General features: G+C 36.8%; 1 protein-coding gene across 4 annotated transcripts in view; it reads left to right on the forward strand.

Moving 5' to 3' along the window:
• Positions 1–11,563, forward strand: part of KMT5B (lysine methyltransferase 5B) — a 28,798-nt gene extending 17,235 nt beyond the window's left edge. For 3 of the 4 annotated variants that reach the window (XM_085062722.1, XM_085062721.1, XM_085062723.1), the window contains exons 4-10: positions 1,026–1,191; positions 2,359–2,468; positions 4,224–4,390; positions 5,042–5,061; positions 5,257–5,393; positions 7,189–7,385; positions 8,757–11,563. In XM_085062722.1, coding sequence (XP_084918848.1) covers positions 1,026–1,191; positions 2,359–2,468; positions 4,224–4,390; positions 5,042–5,061; positions 5,257–5,393; positions 7,189–7,385; positions 8,757–10,219 — 2,260 coding nt within the window. In that variant the 3' untranslated portion in view covers positions 10,220–11,563. The remainder of the gene's footprint in view (positions 1–1,025; positions 1,192–2,358; positions 2,469–4,223; positions 4,391–5,041; positions 5,062–5,256; positions 5,394–7,188; positions 7,386–8,756) is intronic. The other variant, XM_085062724.1, reaches the window with a different exon arrangement.
• The last annotated feature ends 578 nt before the right edge of the window (positions 11,564–12,141 follow it).

A 12,141-nucleotide genomic window follows, 5' to 3' on the forward strand; every position in this document is an offset into this window, starting at 1 on the left:
AAAAGAAGTTACTTGCAGCATTCAGTGTTCCAAGATGACAGTAAGCCAGTGACAATGACAATTTAAAAAACAGGGTATCAGTGAGGAAGTTGATAGAGGTTTCCTTCCATTAACTCCAAGAATTTTTTTCCCCTTGTTTACTTCTGTAGTGAAATACAGATTGATTTGGCAAGTAAGAGGAAATAAAATCAGCATAGTAATGCACTTCTAGCAACAAGTTATGGGGCTTACTCTTACACATTTACTCAAAAGTCCTTGGTTTGTTCAGCACTTTTGCCATATGATCTGTAAGCAAAACATGTGAATTGTAAAAAGAGCTGCAGAAAACTGTTTCTCATGACCCTGGGAAATTTTTATCTTTGTGAAGAGTCCCCTGGGGTGTGTCATACATTTAAGAATACCCATACCCCACCTCTGCCCCAAAGCAGTGCATATATGGGTATGTGCTCAGTCAAAAGCAGTTTATAGGGGTTTGGCATAATCTTTAAGTGCTGCTTTGTCTTGGTGGTTTTGCATCTCAGAAATGGAGCTCCCACTTCAGGCAGTCATGCAGGATTTTTCTGTTACTTTTTCCCAGTGAAGAGAGGAAGGGTAGTTTTTTCTTAAATCCCAGGCTTTGGGAAGAAGGCAGAATTCTCTGCTAATGCACAGGTGTTTATTTTCATATTTACATGCCCGAGATTTCCTGTTGCAAAAAATTCTTATGATTGCACTAATTTGTGGAATCTTGATCTTACACTGACGTAGTATCTCTACTGTGTGTTAGTGTTTGTAGATACTACTTGTGTTGTCCTTAAGAGTTGTGTTTTATATGAATGCGCATGTTAACTGCAGTCCACATAAATCCATGTAGTGAATTTATCAATGTAATAAGGCTTTGGGTTTGGCAAAAGTTGGTCAGTGTCATTATGCAGAGAGTTAAATGTTCATATGGGTAGCAGAAGAACTCTGTGCTGCGAGTAACTGTGAGGAAGAATTGAGAATGACTGACAGTGGACTGGAATAGCTTTTATTTTTTATTTCAGATTTCGACCTATTAAAGGAAGGCAAGAAGAACTCAAAGAGGTGATTGAACGTTTTAAGAAAGATGAGCACTTAGAAAAAGCCTTCAAGTCCTTGACGTCAGGTGACTGGGCCCGGCACTATTTTCTTAACAAGAACAAAATGCAGGAAAGGTTGTTCAAGGAACATGTAGGTGTATTTGTAATTAATGTGCTTTTTCAGATGGTTGAAAGGCAAAGAAAATGTAAACATTTCTTAAGAATGTAGCAATAGTAAAGCAATTGAGTGCTCTATGTTAATTGTTTTACTGTTTTTTAAGAGAAACTTCTTTGTTTTTTAAAGCCTAACTAGACACACCCTCCCCTTTTTTTTTTTTATAACTTGCATTGCCTTTTATTTAATAGAGTGTAGAAAGGAAGGGATGTTTTTCCCCTTTATCGTTTGTTTGTATTGTGGTTTGGTTGGGGGGTTTTGTTTGTTACAGTTTTTTGGGGTTTGTTACAGTTTTTTTTTACTCACAGCTGTTGTAAATCAAACTGAGTGACAAATGAAGGTAAAGGGAGGAGCCTTGTTACCTCAAAATACCTTAGCTGCTGTGGGTATAGGGGCTTTCTGTGCAAGTGTTACTCCTCCTTCACTTCACACACCCCAAATCCATTTTGTATGTAGCATAAAGGTTATTGATTGTCAAAGTTCAAAGCAAAAGAATCATATTTTTTACTTAACAAAAAAAAAAAAGATGTTTCTTCAGTAATGAGTCTATTGTTTCCAGGTACAACCAAAAGGAATTTGACCTATTTTAAAATGCCCCAAATCTAGTAACACAGGAAAGAGTTAGCAGAAAGAAGTACTGCTTTGTCAAAGTGGTTTTTTGAGTAACACAATCCCACTTCAGCTAAAAAAAAATTATTCAGCACTTAAGTTTGTTGCGGAAGTAATATCTTTTTTCCGAACTTCAAATAATTAAATGGGTTCCTGTAGATTATTAGGTCTCCATGGTTCTTAAAGATCTGAGAAGATTTTTTTGAATACAGCTGTTCAGGGATTTTAAGGAAAAATTATCCATTTTCATTAGTTGGGCCAATTTTGTACCATTCAAGGTGTGTTTAATTTTCTTCAACTCTTTGGATAGTCACATTACCCATGTGAGGATTCCTGCAAGTCGCTGTGAATAAATAAGATCAACATAATATGTATAGCTAAAATGTATAGAAATGCATTTCAGCAGACAGTATCCCACTGCAGTTCCCATTTTGTGCGTGTTTTTGTACAGTTCACTTTCATTATTTATATAAGAAGTTCCTCAGTACTTTTGTTTTGCCTGTAACAGACAAGTACTGGGTTTTTTCATTGCAGGTATTTATTTATTTACGAATGTTTGCAACTGACAGTGGGTTTGAGATACTACCTTGTAATCGGTATTCTTCTGAGCAAAATGGAGCCAAAATTGTTGCAACAAAAGAATGGTAAGAAATACAGTTTACTGTTGCATTCTGTTTCTGTCTATTCTTTTGAAAGAATCTAAAAAAGATACTAAAATGTGTGATTTAGAATTAAAACTGCAACCAGTGAAATAGATAGTTTTGTATTGTTACTTGCAAATTGAATTTTCTGGTTTTGCTAAATACTTAATACAGAATCCATGCCTCTGGAAGACGTTCCTTTGTCTATTTGGGTTTATCCATATAGTGTTCATTATACAAGATTTTTTTAATCTTGTCTTCAGTAAGGTAATTATTTACTTCTGTTCATGCTTTGTTAGCCTCTTGTGAGAAACACATTATGGCAGATTTGTTACATGGCAAATAATTGTGGGGGAAATGAGTTTTTTGCCTTTTTTAAATGGGTGTTATTTGCATATTTTGATTGTGCAAGATCAATCTCTCCTGGAAACACAAGGCTGGAACCCCTGTGTATTTCCCCTTCTCATTTGGCACATCTGAGTTTCATTATAAGCATGTGTGTGGCAGCACCAGCAGATTCTGGCTTAATTCAGATTTTAAAATCAATTCACATACACACCACTTGTGTGAGCTTTGCTTTATGGCAGTGCCCATTGTACCAGCCCATCTGAGGTGAAGAAATGCTGTTATGTTCACACTGGGATTGAGTGGCTGGACACCCTGCTGGTGGCAACACAACCTCCACGTGTTGTAGAGAAAGCTTTAAGTAGGCTGAGGCCAGTTTCTAGCTTTTCATGACTGGAGCTGTAAGTTCCACAATCATGATACAACCCAAAAATACTGATTGGGATTTTTTTGTTGTTGTTTTTGGCTTGAATTCACCCCTTAGCTCATTCTTTGGGGTGGAAGTTTTGCATGTAGGTGTGTTGAAAGTGGATTAACTTCTCATGCTCAAAATCTTTAGTGGCCTGAGAGTGAAAAAGACAGGAAGGCTGTTTCTTAGCCCTGGTGATATCTGCAAAACTGTTGAGACTCAAAACTGATTAGAGTTCTCAGCATTCTCTGTCAGAGGAGAATTTTGCACTTGAAAGGCTTGGCTTCTATTTTGTGTCCTTCGTGTGCATTTGCTATCTCCATATTAATCTGTGTCAGAGGAACCTGGCCAAAATATGGCATGGCCCCTCCAAAGAGCAGTGGAAACAATGCTTATGCCAGAAGATGGCAACTCTGTGCTTCTACTAGGCTGAGCATTCAGTGCCTCTGCACTGCTCTATTCATGATGGCGCACTGGCTATCTACACAAAAAGGCTTGGTGGTTTTGTTGATTTTTGAAAGTGTCTGTCATTCCCCCTCCTCACCCTGTTTCAAGGACCAGCTTCAAGCTGAAGAACTACTTGTGAGAGAGGAAAACATCTTGCTTGAATTCTGCTCTTTCTTTGAGTCATTACTGGGCCTCATTTAAAAAGCCATGGAGCTCTAAGCATTTTCATTGTGCTGTGTTTTCCTGGCCACAGGAAGAAGTATAGGAAACACAAGCAAGAGCAGCTGGAGGAAGTCAAAATTTCTTAAGTGGTAATGGGGAGGGAGTGTACGCAAATGAAAAGATCTTGCTTTTGGTTTTAACAATTGCAGAAGCTGAAGTAATCAACTCTTGCAATTTCTTGCCTGCAGTCTCAGGAAATTGTAGAAACAATGGTGATAATTGTTTCTGACATCAGAGTTGATGTAATTGATTCTATAACAACTTTTCTTTTTGTGAAATTATTTTGTAATTTTGGCACATGTAGTTTTATTTCTGCTACTCTTTTTACATTAAAGGAAACGAAATGATAAAATCGAATTACTTGTGGGCTGTATTGCTGAACTATCAGAAATGGAAGAAAACATGCTGTTGAGACATGGGGAAAATGACTTCAGCGTCATGTATTCCACACGAAAAAACTGTGCACAACTGTGGCTCGGTCCTGCTGCATTTATCAATCACGGTGAGTAGTAAGTATAGGAAGCATGTTGAAGAGCATAAGCAGTTCAGAAATGTTGTATGTGAGCTGAATAGCACAGGAACTTGGAGAAAAATGTCTCAATCTGGCATACTGTATTGGTGTAGGACAAAAACGTATTGGGATTGTCCCAGCCAGAGCTGATCAGCTGTGAAACTCACAGAAGGCTCTGGGAAGCAATGCCTTCTTCCTTGAAAGAAACTTGGGAAATGGCCCCTAAATTTGTGGAACGTATTGTGGGTTACCTTGAATTCCTTGTGAGTTCAGTCAACAGTAACATCTTTATTAGGTGAACTTCTTATGGCTCTTTAACATTTTGCACAGAAGCTTGGCTGCTTATGTTGTGCTTGTGTGCCAAAGGAAAAGCAGGTTGGATTTAAGAAAAAGCTGTTTACCATAAAGAGGAGGGAATCTGGACATTTGTGATAGCATAGGGAAGAGCTCAGAAACCCAGCTATACCAAACCAGGTATCTTTTGATGTATGGCTTTGTGCAATACTAACTTAACTCCCAGTATTTAGTTGAGATTCTGCAGTTACTGAAGTCAGAGTGAATCCTTACTTTAGATATCTACAACTATTCATGTTTCAGGTCTTATCCACAGTTAATTGACTTTATCTTTTGGACCTTTTTCAGATTGCAGACCTAACTGTAAGGTAAGCAAAAAATTAAAAATAAATAAATAAATGTCCCACTTTTTTTTTTTTTTTTTTTTTAAATTTCTTGGTCCTTCCAACTTTTCTTTCCCAACTGTTTTACCTTTATTTCTTACTCAGATACTGTGCAGCCTTAATGATTAATCCTCTTTTTTTTTTTTTTTTTTTTCCCATTCCTGTCATCTCCTTCCCCAGTTTGTATCAACGGGCAGAGATACAGCATGTGTGAAAGCTCTAAGAGATATTGAACCTGGAGAAGAAATCTCTTGTTACTACGGAGATGGGTTTTTTGGCGAAAATAATGAATACTGCGAATGTTACACCTGTGAAAGGTATGCATTGATGTAAATAGCTTTCAAATGGAATTGGGCACATTCATGATGTATTTTGTGAAACTGAAAGTCCTTCATTATGAGTGCTCAGATTTTTGGACAGAAAATAATTGCTTCCTACCTATTTGTTGTAATGAACTTTCTGTGTTGTTACAGAATGGTGGTGATTCCTGAGACATCTGTGTTCTCTTTTTCTTTTGATTCCCTGTTCTGGAGATGAGCCCAAAATGAGACAAAACAGGGATGTAGATTCTTAAAAATCTCGTACTGAATAAAGTAGAATTGAAAGGAAAAGCAGTTACAGCTTCTGCAAGACCATTGTCAACTGATCCTCAACTTTCACTGTTTTTTGTACTTGACAGAGAAAATTCTATTAATGTTTTATATGTTGACCTGAAGTTCTCTTCTGCTGGGAATGGGCAAAGTAGTTTTTGACTCAGTGTTGTTAGAACTTGGGGGTTTGTGTATTTGTAAATATCTGCTGGTTCAGATAGTATTGGCCTATATCTGTCCATTGTTCAATAGCAACAGAAGTGTTCTATTTGTTTTTCACTTGTGCTGTCTCAACCTGGTTTCTTCACAAAATCAATTGAAAGAATTTCATAGTTGTTTTTTTGCCATGTTGAAACTTCAGCTCACTGGGAGCAGGAAGGCTCAGCATCATCTGAGAAAGCTTCACCCAGTTCCAGGAGGAACTGCACAGAACTCATTGTGCTGTTACTCGTTGAGCTAACTGTAGAAAGAAAAACCCTGCAAAGGACAAAATATGCTCATATTGAGAAATAGCTTAGTGCACCTGCATATAAATAGCTTAATAATCCTGTTTTCATTTTTACTGACTACTTTGCAATTAAAGGGAAGACCCTCTGGTATTCACCTCCAAGCTCGCATGATGTTGGTAGGTCAGTCAAAGTGAAGGGTGCAATCTCAGACTTTTATCTCGAGAGCTGCTAGGAAAAATGTGCTTCAGTCCTGGGAACTGTTAAGTATTGAATAAATGGGTACCAGAATTCTTCTTCTCTTGTTACAGGGAGTGATGCCAGGTTTCGCTCAAGTTCTTTTGATCACTTATTTCGGTGTAAATATGGACGTGCTTTCTTTTTCAGAACAAGCTAGTTTTATGTGTCTGAATATTTTCATTAACTTGTCATTTTTGTATTTTAAGTACAAAAGCAGATTCCTAAAGTTAGAATTACCCAAATACTAGCTTTAAAAAATGTTATTTTTTAAAGCTAACATTTGGGTAATTCTAACTTTAGGAATTTGCTTTTCAGTTACAAGGCTGTGGTAGAAGCAATCAAATATCTAAGATTTTATTTTGGGGGAGTTAGTAAGGACTCATTTTTTCTTGTTTCAAACTGATGAGGCAACAATCGCTTTGTACACCACAAAAAAATCAGATTTATCTTAACTTTAACTGTGCTGTAAACAGTGTTAATTTGCAGTGTTGTAATGATAGACTTCCAAGGATCTGTGGGTATGTCTGGAGCACTGAGAGATTTAGTGCTGTACAGTTTCTTTCAAGCCTCCAAAAGACATCACCGGGAAGATTTGCATCTCTCTGCATATGTCCATGTACTCTTCCTAAGTGATCCTGCTGTTCTTGTTGGCCAACTGAGACATTTAGGCACCTAAGAAGACAGAAGACAAAACAGCCCACAAAATGCTAACCAATTCTGTGGCTATTGGTGTCATTGATCCAGATGTACTTGAGATCCAAACATCTGTATATGAAATAAAGCTCTAAGTTTGCATTAAGATTTATTAATACCTTGTGTCCTCTTTTTATTTGTAGACGTGGAACTGGTGCTTTTAAATCAAGAGTGGGATTGCCAGCACCTACTCCTGTGATTAACAGTAAATATGGACTGAGAGAAACAGATAAACGATTAAACAGACTTAAAAAGTTGGGTGACAGCAGCAAGAATTCAGACAGCCAGTCCGTCAGCTCTAACACTGATGCAGATACCACTCAGGAAAAAGGTAATGCAAGTAAGTAAGAGGAAGAGCTTGGAGTCATTAAAAGTTTCACAAAAGCATGAAAAACTTTCACTATAGTGGAATTCCTCTCTTAGTGTTGAGATGCTTCTCAGGTACTGGTCATTAAAACTAATTTATTCAGGAATCTGAAGGCAATTTAAACAGCAAATTCATGGTTTTCCACAAGTGTTTGAAGAACAATAGGTATGTTCTTAGTTTTCTTTTTTATATCAAAAGCAAATATTCATAAACACATCAGTTAAAGTCCTGCCAATAATTTCTGTATTTCAAAATACAGTAAACTACCGCAGGCAGTAGTATGGTTTAGGAGAGAAAACTTAGATAGTTTGAATTCTCTAGGAAAATATTTTTAAAATAAATAGTCTTAGTAGATATTAATAAACAAATAGTAATTTCCTTTAGAGGTCTTTTAAATTGGGCAGCTCTTCCCTTTCCACATGTAGAATTAATAGTTCAGGAATCTCTTGTGCAGTGAAAGTGCACAGCTAGTAATTTCAAAAGAAATTGGAAGGAATTTTTGTTTGTAATCTTCCTGCAAGACTGCTCTCCATGGAGTAGCGAGTATGATTTATTTGCTTTTCCCACTTCCCCACCTCCACCACACTCAGTATGGGCAAAATACAAATAATTTAAACTTTGATTTAACTGGTAAACGTGTTTGGAGCTACATAAAATACTGTGGTTCCACCTGTCTCCTGTTTGCTACTGTGATATTAAAAAACCAAAGCACAAAAACCCCACCAACCAAAAAAAAAACCTAAAAAAAAGTCCCCAAATCATCATTTTGATTTATTTAAAATCTTTATCTTTAATTCAATCTTTAATCTTCGATTTATTTAAATCTTTAATTTATTTAAATACTCTAATTATCAGTATTTAGAGTTGCACCTCTGTTGAGCAGACAAAACTCCTTTACTTGCTACAGTAGCACTAGTTTCACCTGAAACTGAAACCATTACATTAGTTAAGGTGCTTGGTGGTTTTTTTCCTCCTTCTCAGGACAAAAAATCCTGGAGATAATGTTAGATTATGCTGATCTTCAGATTTTGCTGGAATAATACTCAGAAAAAGCTGTGGATGATGTCAAATAGATTTTTTTTTTTTAATTGATAGAAGAAGAAATTCAGTAAAAACCAAACTTGGTGTATTGGGGTTCATGAGGGGAAGTGTACCTGGAAATGTTGATGTCCTTTCATGCATTGAGGTGTACATTAAGCAGTCTCATTCTTTCCTACATACTATCTATCCTTTTTCATGGGTTCTGTTGAAGTACTCCAAATAAATGAAATTACTATAGTATTTGGGAGTGGGAAATTCAGGCTATAGCAGCATCATAACAAAACCACTTTTTTTCTTTTGCAGCTAACAGAAAGTCTTCAATTGGCGTAAAAAAGAACAGCAAAAATAGAACGTTAACCAGACAGTCTATATCAAGAATTCCAGCATCATCAAATTCTACCTCATCTAAACTAACTCATATAAACAATTCCAGGGTACCAAAGAGACTGAAAAAGCCTGCAAAGCCTTTACTTTCAAAGATAAAGTTGAGAAATCAGTGCAAAAGGCCAGAGCAAAAGAATGCTTCTCGAAAGCTTGAAATGGGAAACTTAGTTCTCAAAGAGCCTAAAGTAGTTTTGTATAAAAACTTGCCCATTAAAAAGGATAAAGAATTGGAGGGACCAGTCAAAGTTGCAGTCTCTAGCGGATGCTTAACGAGGCATGCAGCGAGAGAACATAAACTGAATTCTGTGAAAGGTGCTCATGAGCATGGTGATATTGCACCCTGCACATACATCACGAGGAGGTCGATGAGAACAAGGCTGAGTTTGAAGGAGACCTCTGACACAAAGCTTGAACCAAATACATTGGATAGCTATAAGAGTAACTTGACTGGAACACAATCGGACGTTGCAGAGCAGCAGTCTCGTGCGTTAAACAACGATGTGGCTCACGGACCATCACATAAAGGGGAGGGTCGGTGCCAGAGAAATGATGCAGGCACGTCAAAAAAGAAATCTCGACAAGGAAAGCTCGTGAAACCATCTTCAAAAACAGAGGAAACTGATACTATGCACAACACACCTGTGAAAGATGAAGTACCAGATTTGATTAGTTCTCATTCAGAACTCGAAGAGAGGAATAACGTGGTGGACACACCTGTTGGCTTTAAAGAGTTTATCCCTGGATCTGGTGGCTGCTCTGTAACAACTGACAATTTTAAAGCAAAAGACAGCTTTAGAACTGCAAAAAGTAAAAAGAAAAGACGAATCACAAGGTATGATGCACAACTTATCCTTGAAAATAGCTCTGGGATCCCTAAGCTGACTCTTCGTAGGCGCCATGATAGCAGTAGCAAAGCAAATGATCAAGAGGGTGATGGAATGAGTTCTTCGAAAATAAGCATAAAATTAAGTAAAGACCATGAAAAAGATAATAACTTATATGTAGCAAAGCTAAATAATGGGTTTAACTCAGGATCAGGCAATAGTTCAACAAAATTAAAAATACAGCTAAAACGAGAGGAAGAAAACAGAGGGACATATCCTGAGGACCTTCATGAAAATGGTGTGTGTTGTAGTGAAACTCTCTCCCTTTTGGAGTCAAGAATGGAAGTAGATGATTATGGTCACTATGAAGAGGAAACAGCAGATGAATCTTCATCAGAAGAGGACGATGAAGAGGAAGATGACTATGATGATGAATTTGATGACTTTATTCCTCTTCCTCCAGCGAAGAGATTAAGGCTTATTGTTGGCAAGGATTCAATAGATATTGATATTTCTTCCAGGAGGAGAGAAGATCAGTCTTTAAGGCTCAATGCATAAGCTTACAGGTCTTAAACTGACCTGGATGTCATTTGTAAAAAAAAAAAAATAATTTAAAAAAATAATAATAATAAAAAACCCAACAAAAATTCCATTTGATTATTCCTCAACTAAAGAACTTTCTGAAAACTTAGTGGCAGCACTTCTTTATTCACCTATCAACGTAATAATGTAGAAAGTGTACAGCATACGGACTCTTCTTAAGTCTGATTTGTGCAGATTTTTATTGTACTTTTTAATAGCCTTCTTATGTGCAATTCCGAGTTAGAGGTAATGCTCTGTTGTAAAATAAAGGCTCAAGCAAAGTTATGAAAATGCATCAGATCTTTCCATGCAGGACAATGAGAATACAGTGTGGCTACAGAATTATTTTTGATCAGTAGGAGCGTTAGTTTGCTCTTACAATATTTGACTAAACAATTTACAAATCATAGTAGCAGCATATTAAGGTTTTCTAGTATATGTTAATATCACCAGCAATGATCTACAGCTTTCCAATTTATTTGCTAGATGGTTTTTCCCCCTTGGAGTTTGTCAGTTTTAACACTGTATGCTGTCCCAGACGTACTGTTTGTGGCCTTTGTTATAGTAGCAAACCGTTGGTTGGAAGTCAAATTGATTTCTTTAAAAAAGAGAAAAAAATACGAAAAGGTGTTGACAATTTGCTGACTTTTTAGTACATTATATGTACAAGGGTAGCAGTATGCAGAATAAAAGTTTGGATATGGTGTATTTATTGCTTGTTACGTAAATTAAACACCTTGTATTTAACACTTTTCAATACTTTTAGATAAAATTGTTCTTTGCAAGAATGATTGGTGCTTATTTTTTCAAGAATTTGCTGTGAAATAATGTGATTACGACGGGCAACATTTATCCAATGAACTGCAGCTATCCTAAATTGGTTCCTTCATATTTTTCTGTTGCACTTGTAAAATGCTACAAGGAATTTAAAGAAAAATCTATTCACTTTAACTTATGATAGTTTTATCAAATTAAAAACAACTAAGTCACAGCTTTTGTTCTGTGGTAACCTATGAATTGTTTGTCTTTTAAGAACCAGTTGTAAAAGACTGAAAAAATATGTATATGTTGTAAATATTTGTGTGTTGTGAGAAATTTTGTCATAAGAAATTGAGATAACTTGCCAGAAGGGTTTTTAAGTTTAGAAATACATCCATGCCAATAAAATAGGAAACTGTAAACCTAGTTTTAAACTCTGCATCAGTTGGAGTTCTTTGCTCATACATAGTTCACTTAATACTTCAGAGTCTGCTTTATAACAATGAAGAGCATCAGGGCGATCTTTGGCTCTTTGGTTTTTAATAAAAGAATGTTAGGAAACCTCTGGCCACAATGGACTGTTTGTATGTATAAGTCAGCTTGTTTCTAAGCCATTTCTTTCAAACAGGTCTGAAACATCAGAGTTGACATAACTGTATATTGCTTTGGTCTGTAATATTTGTGTTTCTACTCAGCCATGGATTAAGGTTTCAAGTTTCTGTATCTAGGGGTGTAGAAACAGAGGTTTCATCCTAAAACAGGTGCTGTTGGATGGGCTGAATCCACTGTTGGCCGCTGAGGATTTTCATGTCAAGTCTAACTCTCTCCGTCCTAAAGATCAAAAGCTTGAGTTGCATGGCTACTGTGTTACCCAGTGGTGAAACCATTAGTGGGGAGAATTAAGTGTGGAATTAAACCTAATGCTTACAACTTCGTTAGTCTCTGAGAAAGGCCTTGTGTCATGCCAGGCTGTGTGTTTTTGGAACATGGGTAGGTCTGTCTGTGCAGTCTGTGGCGTATCCCATCAGACCTTGGCCTTCAGTTCACGGAGGACTACATGAACATGTTGGTGAGTATGCTTGCAGCTGTGGTGGCTTGTCCTGTAGGATCTTTAATTGTACTGTGTCATATAAAAAGGG

This window comes from Lichenostomus cassidix, chromosome 5 (assembly GCF_008360975.1).
Source record: "Lichenostomus cassidix isolate B80296 chromosome 5, HeHo_3.0, whole genome shotgun sequence".
In the NCBI taxonomy this organism is placed as follows: Eukaryota; Metazoa; Chordata; class Aves; order Passeriformes; family Meliphagidae; genus Lichenostomus; species Lichenostomus cassidix.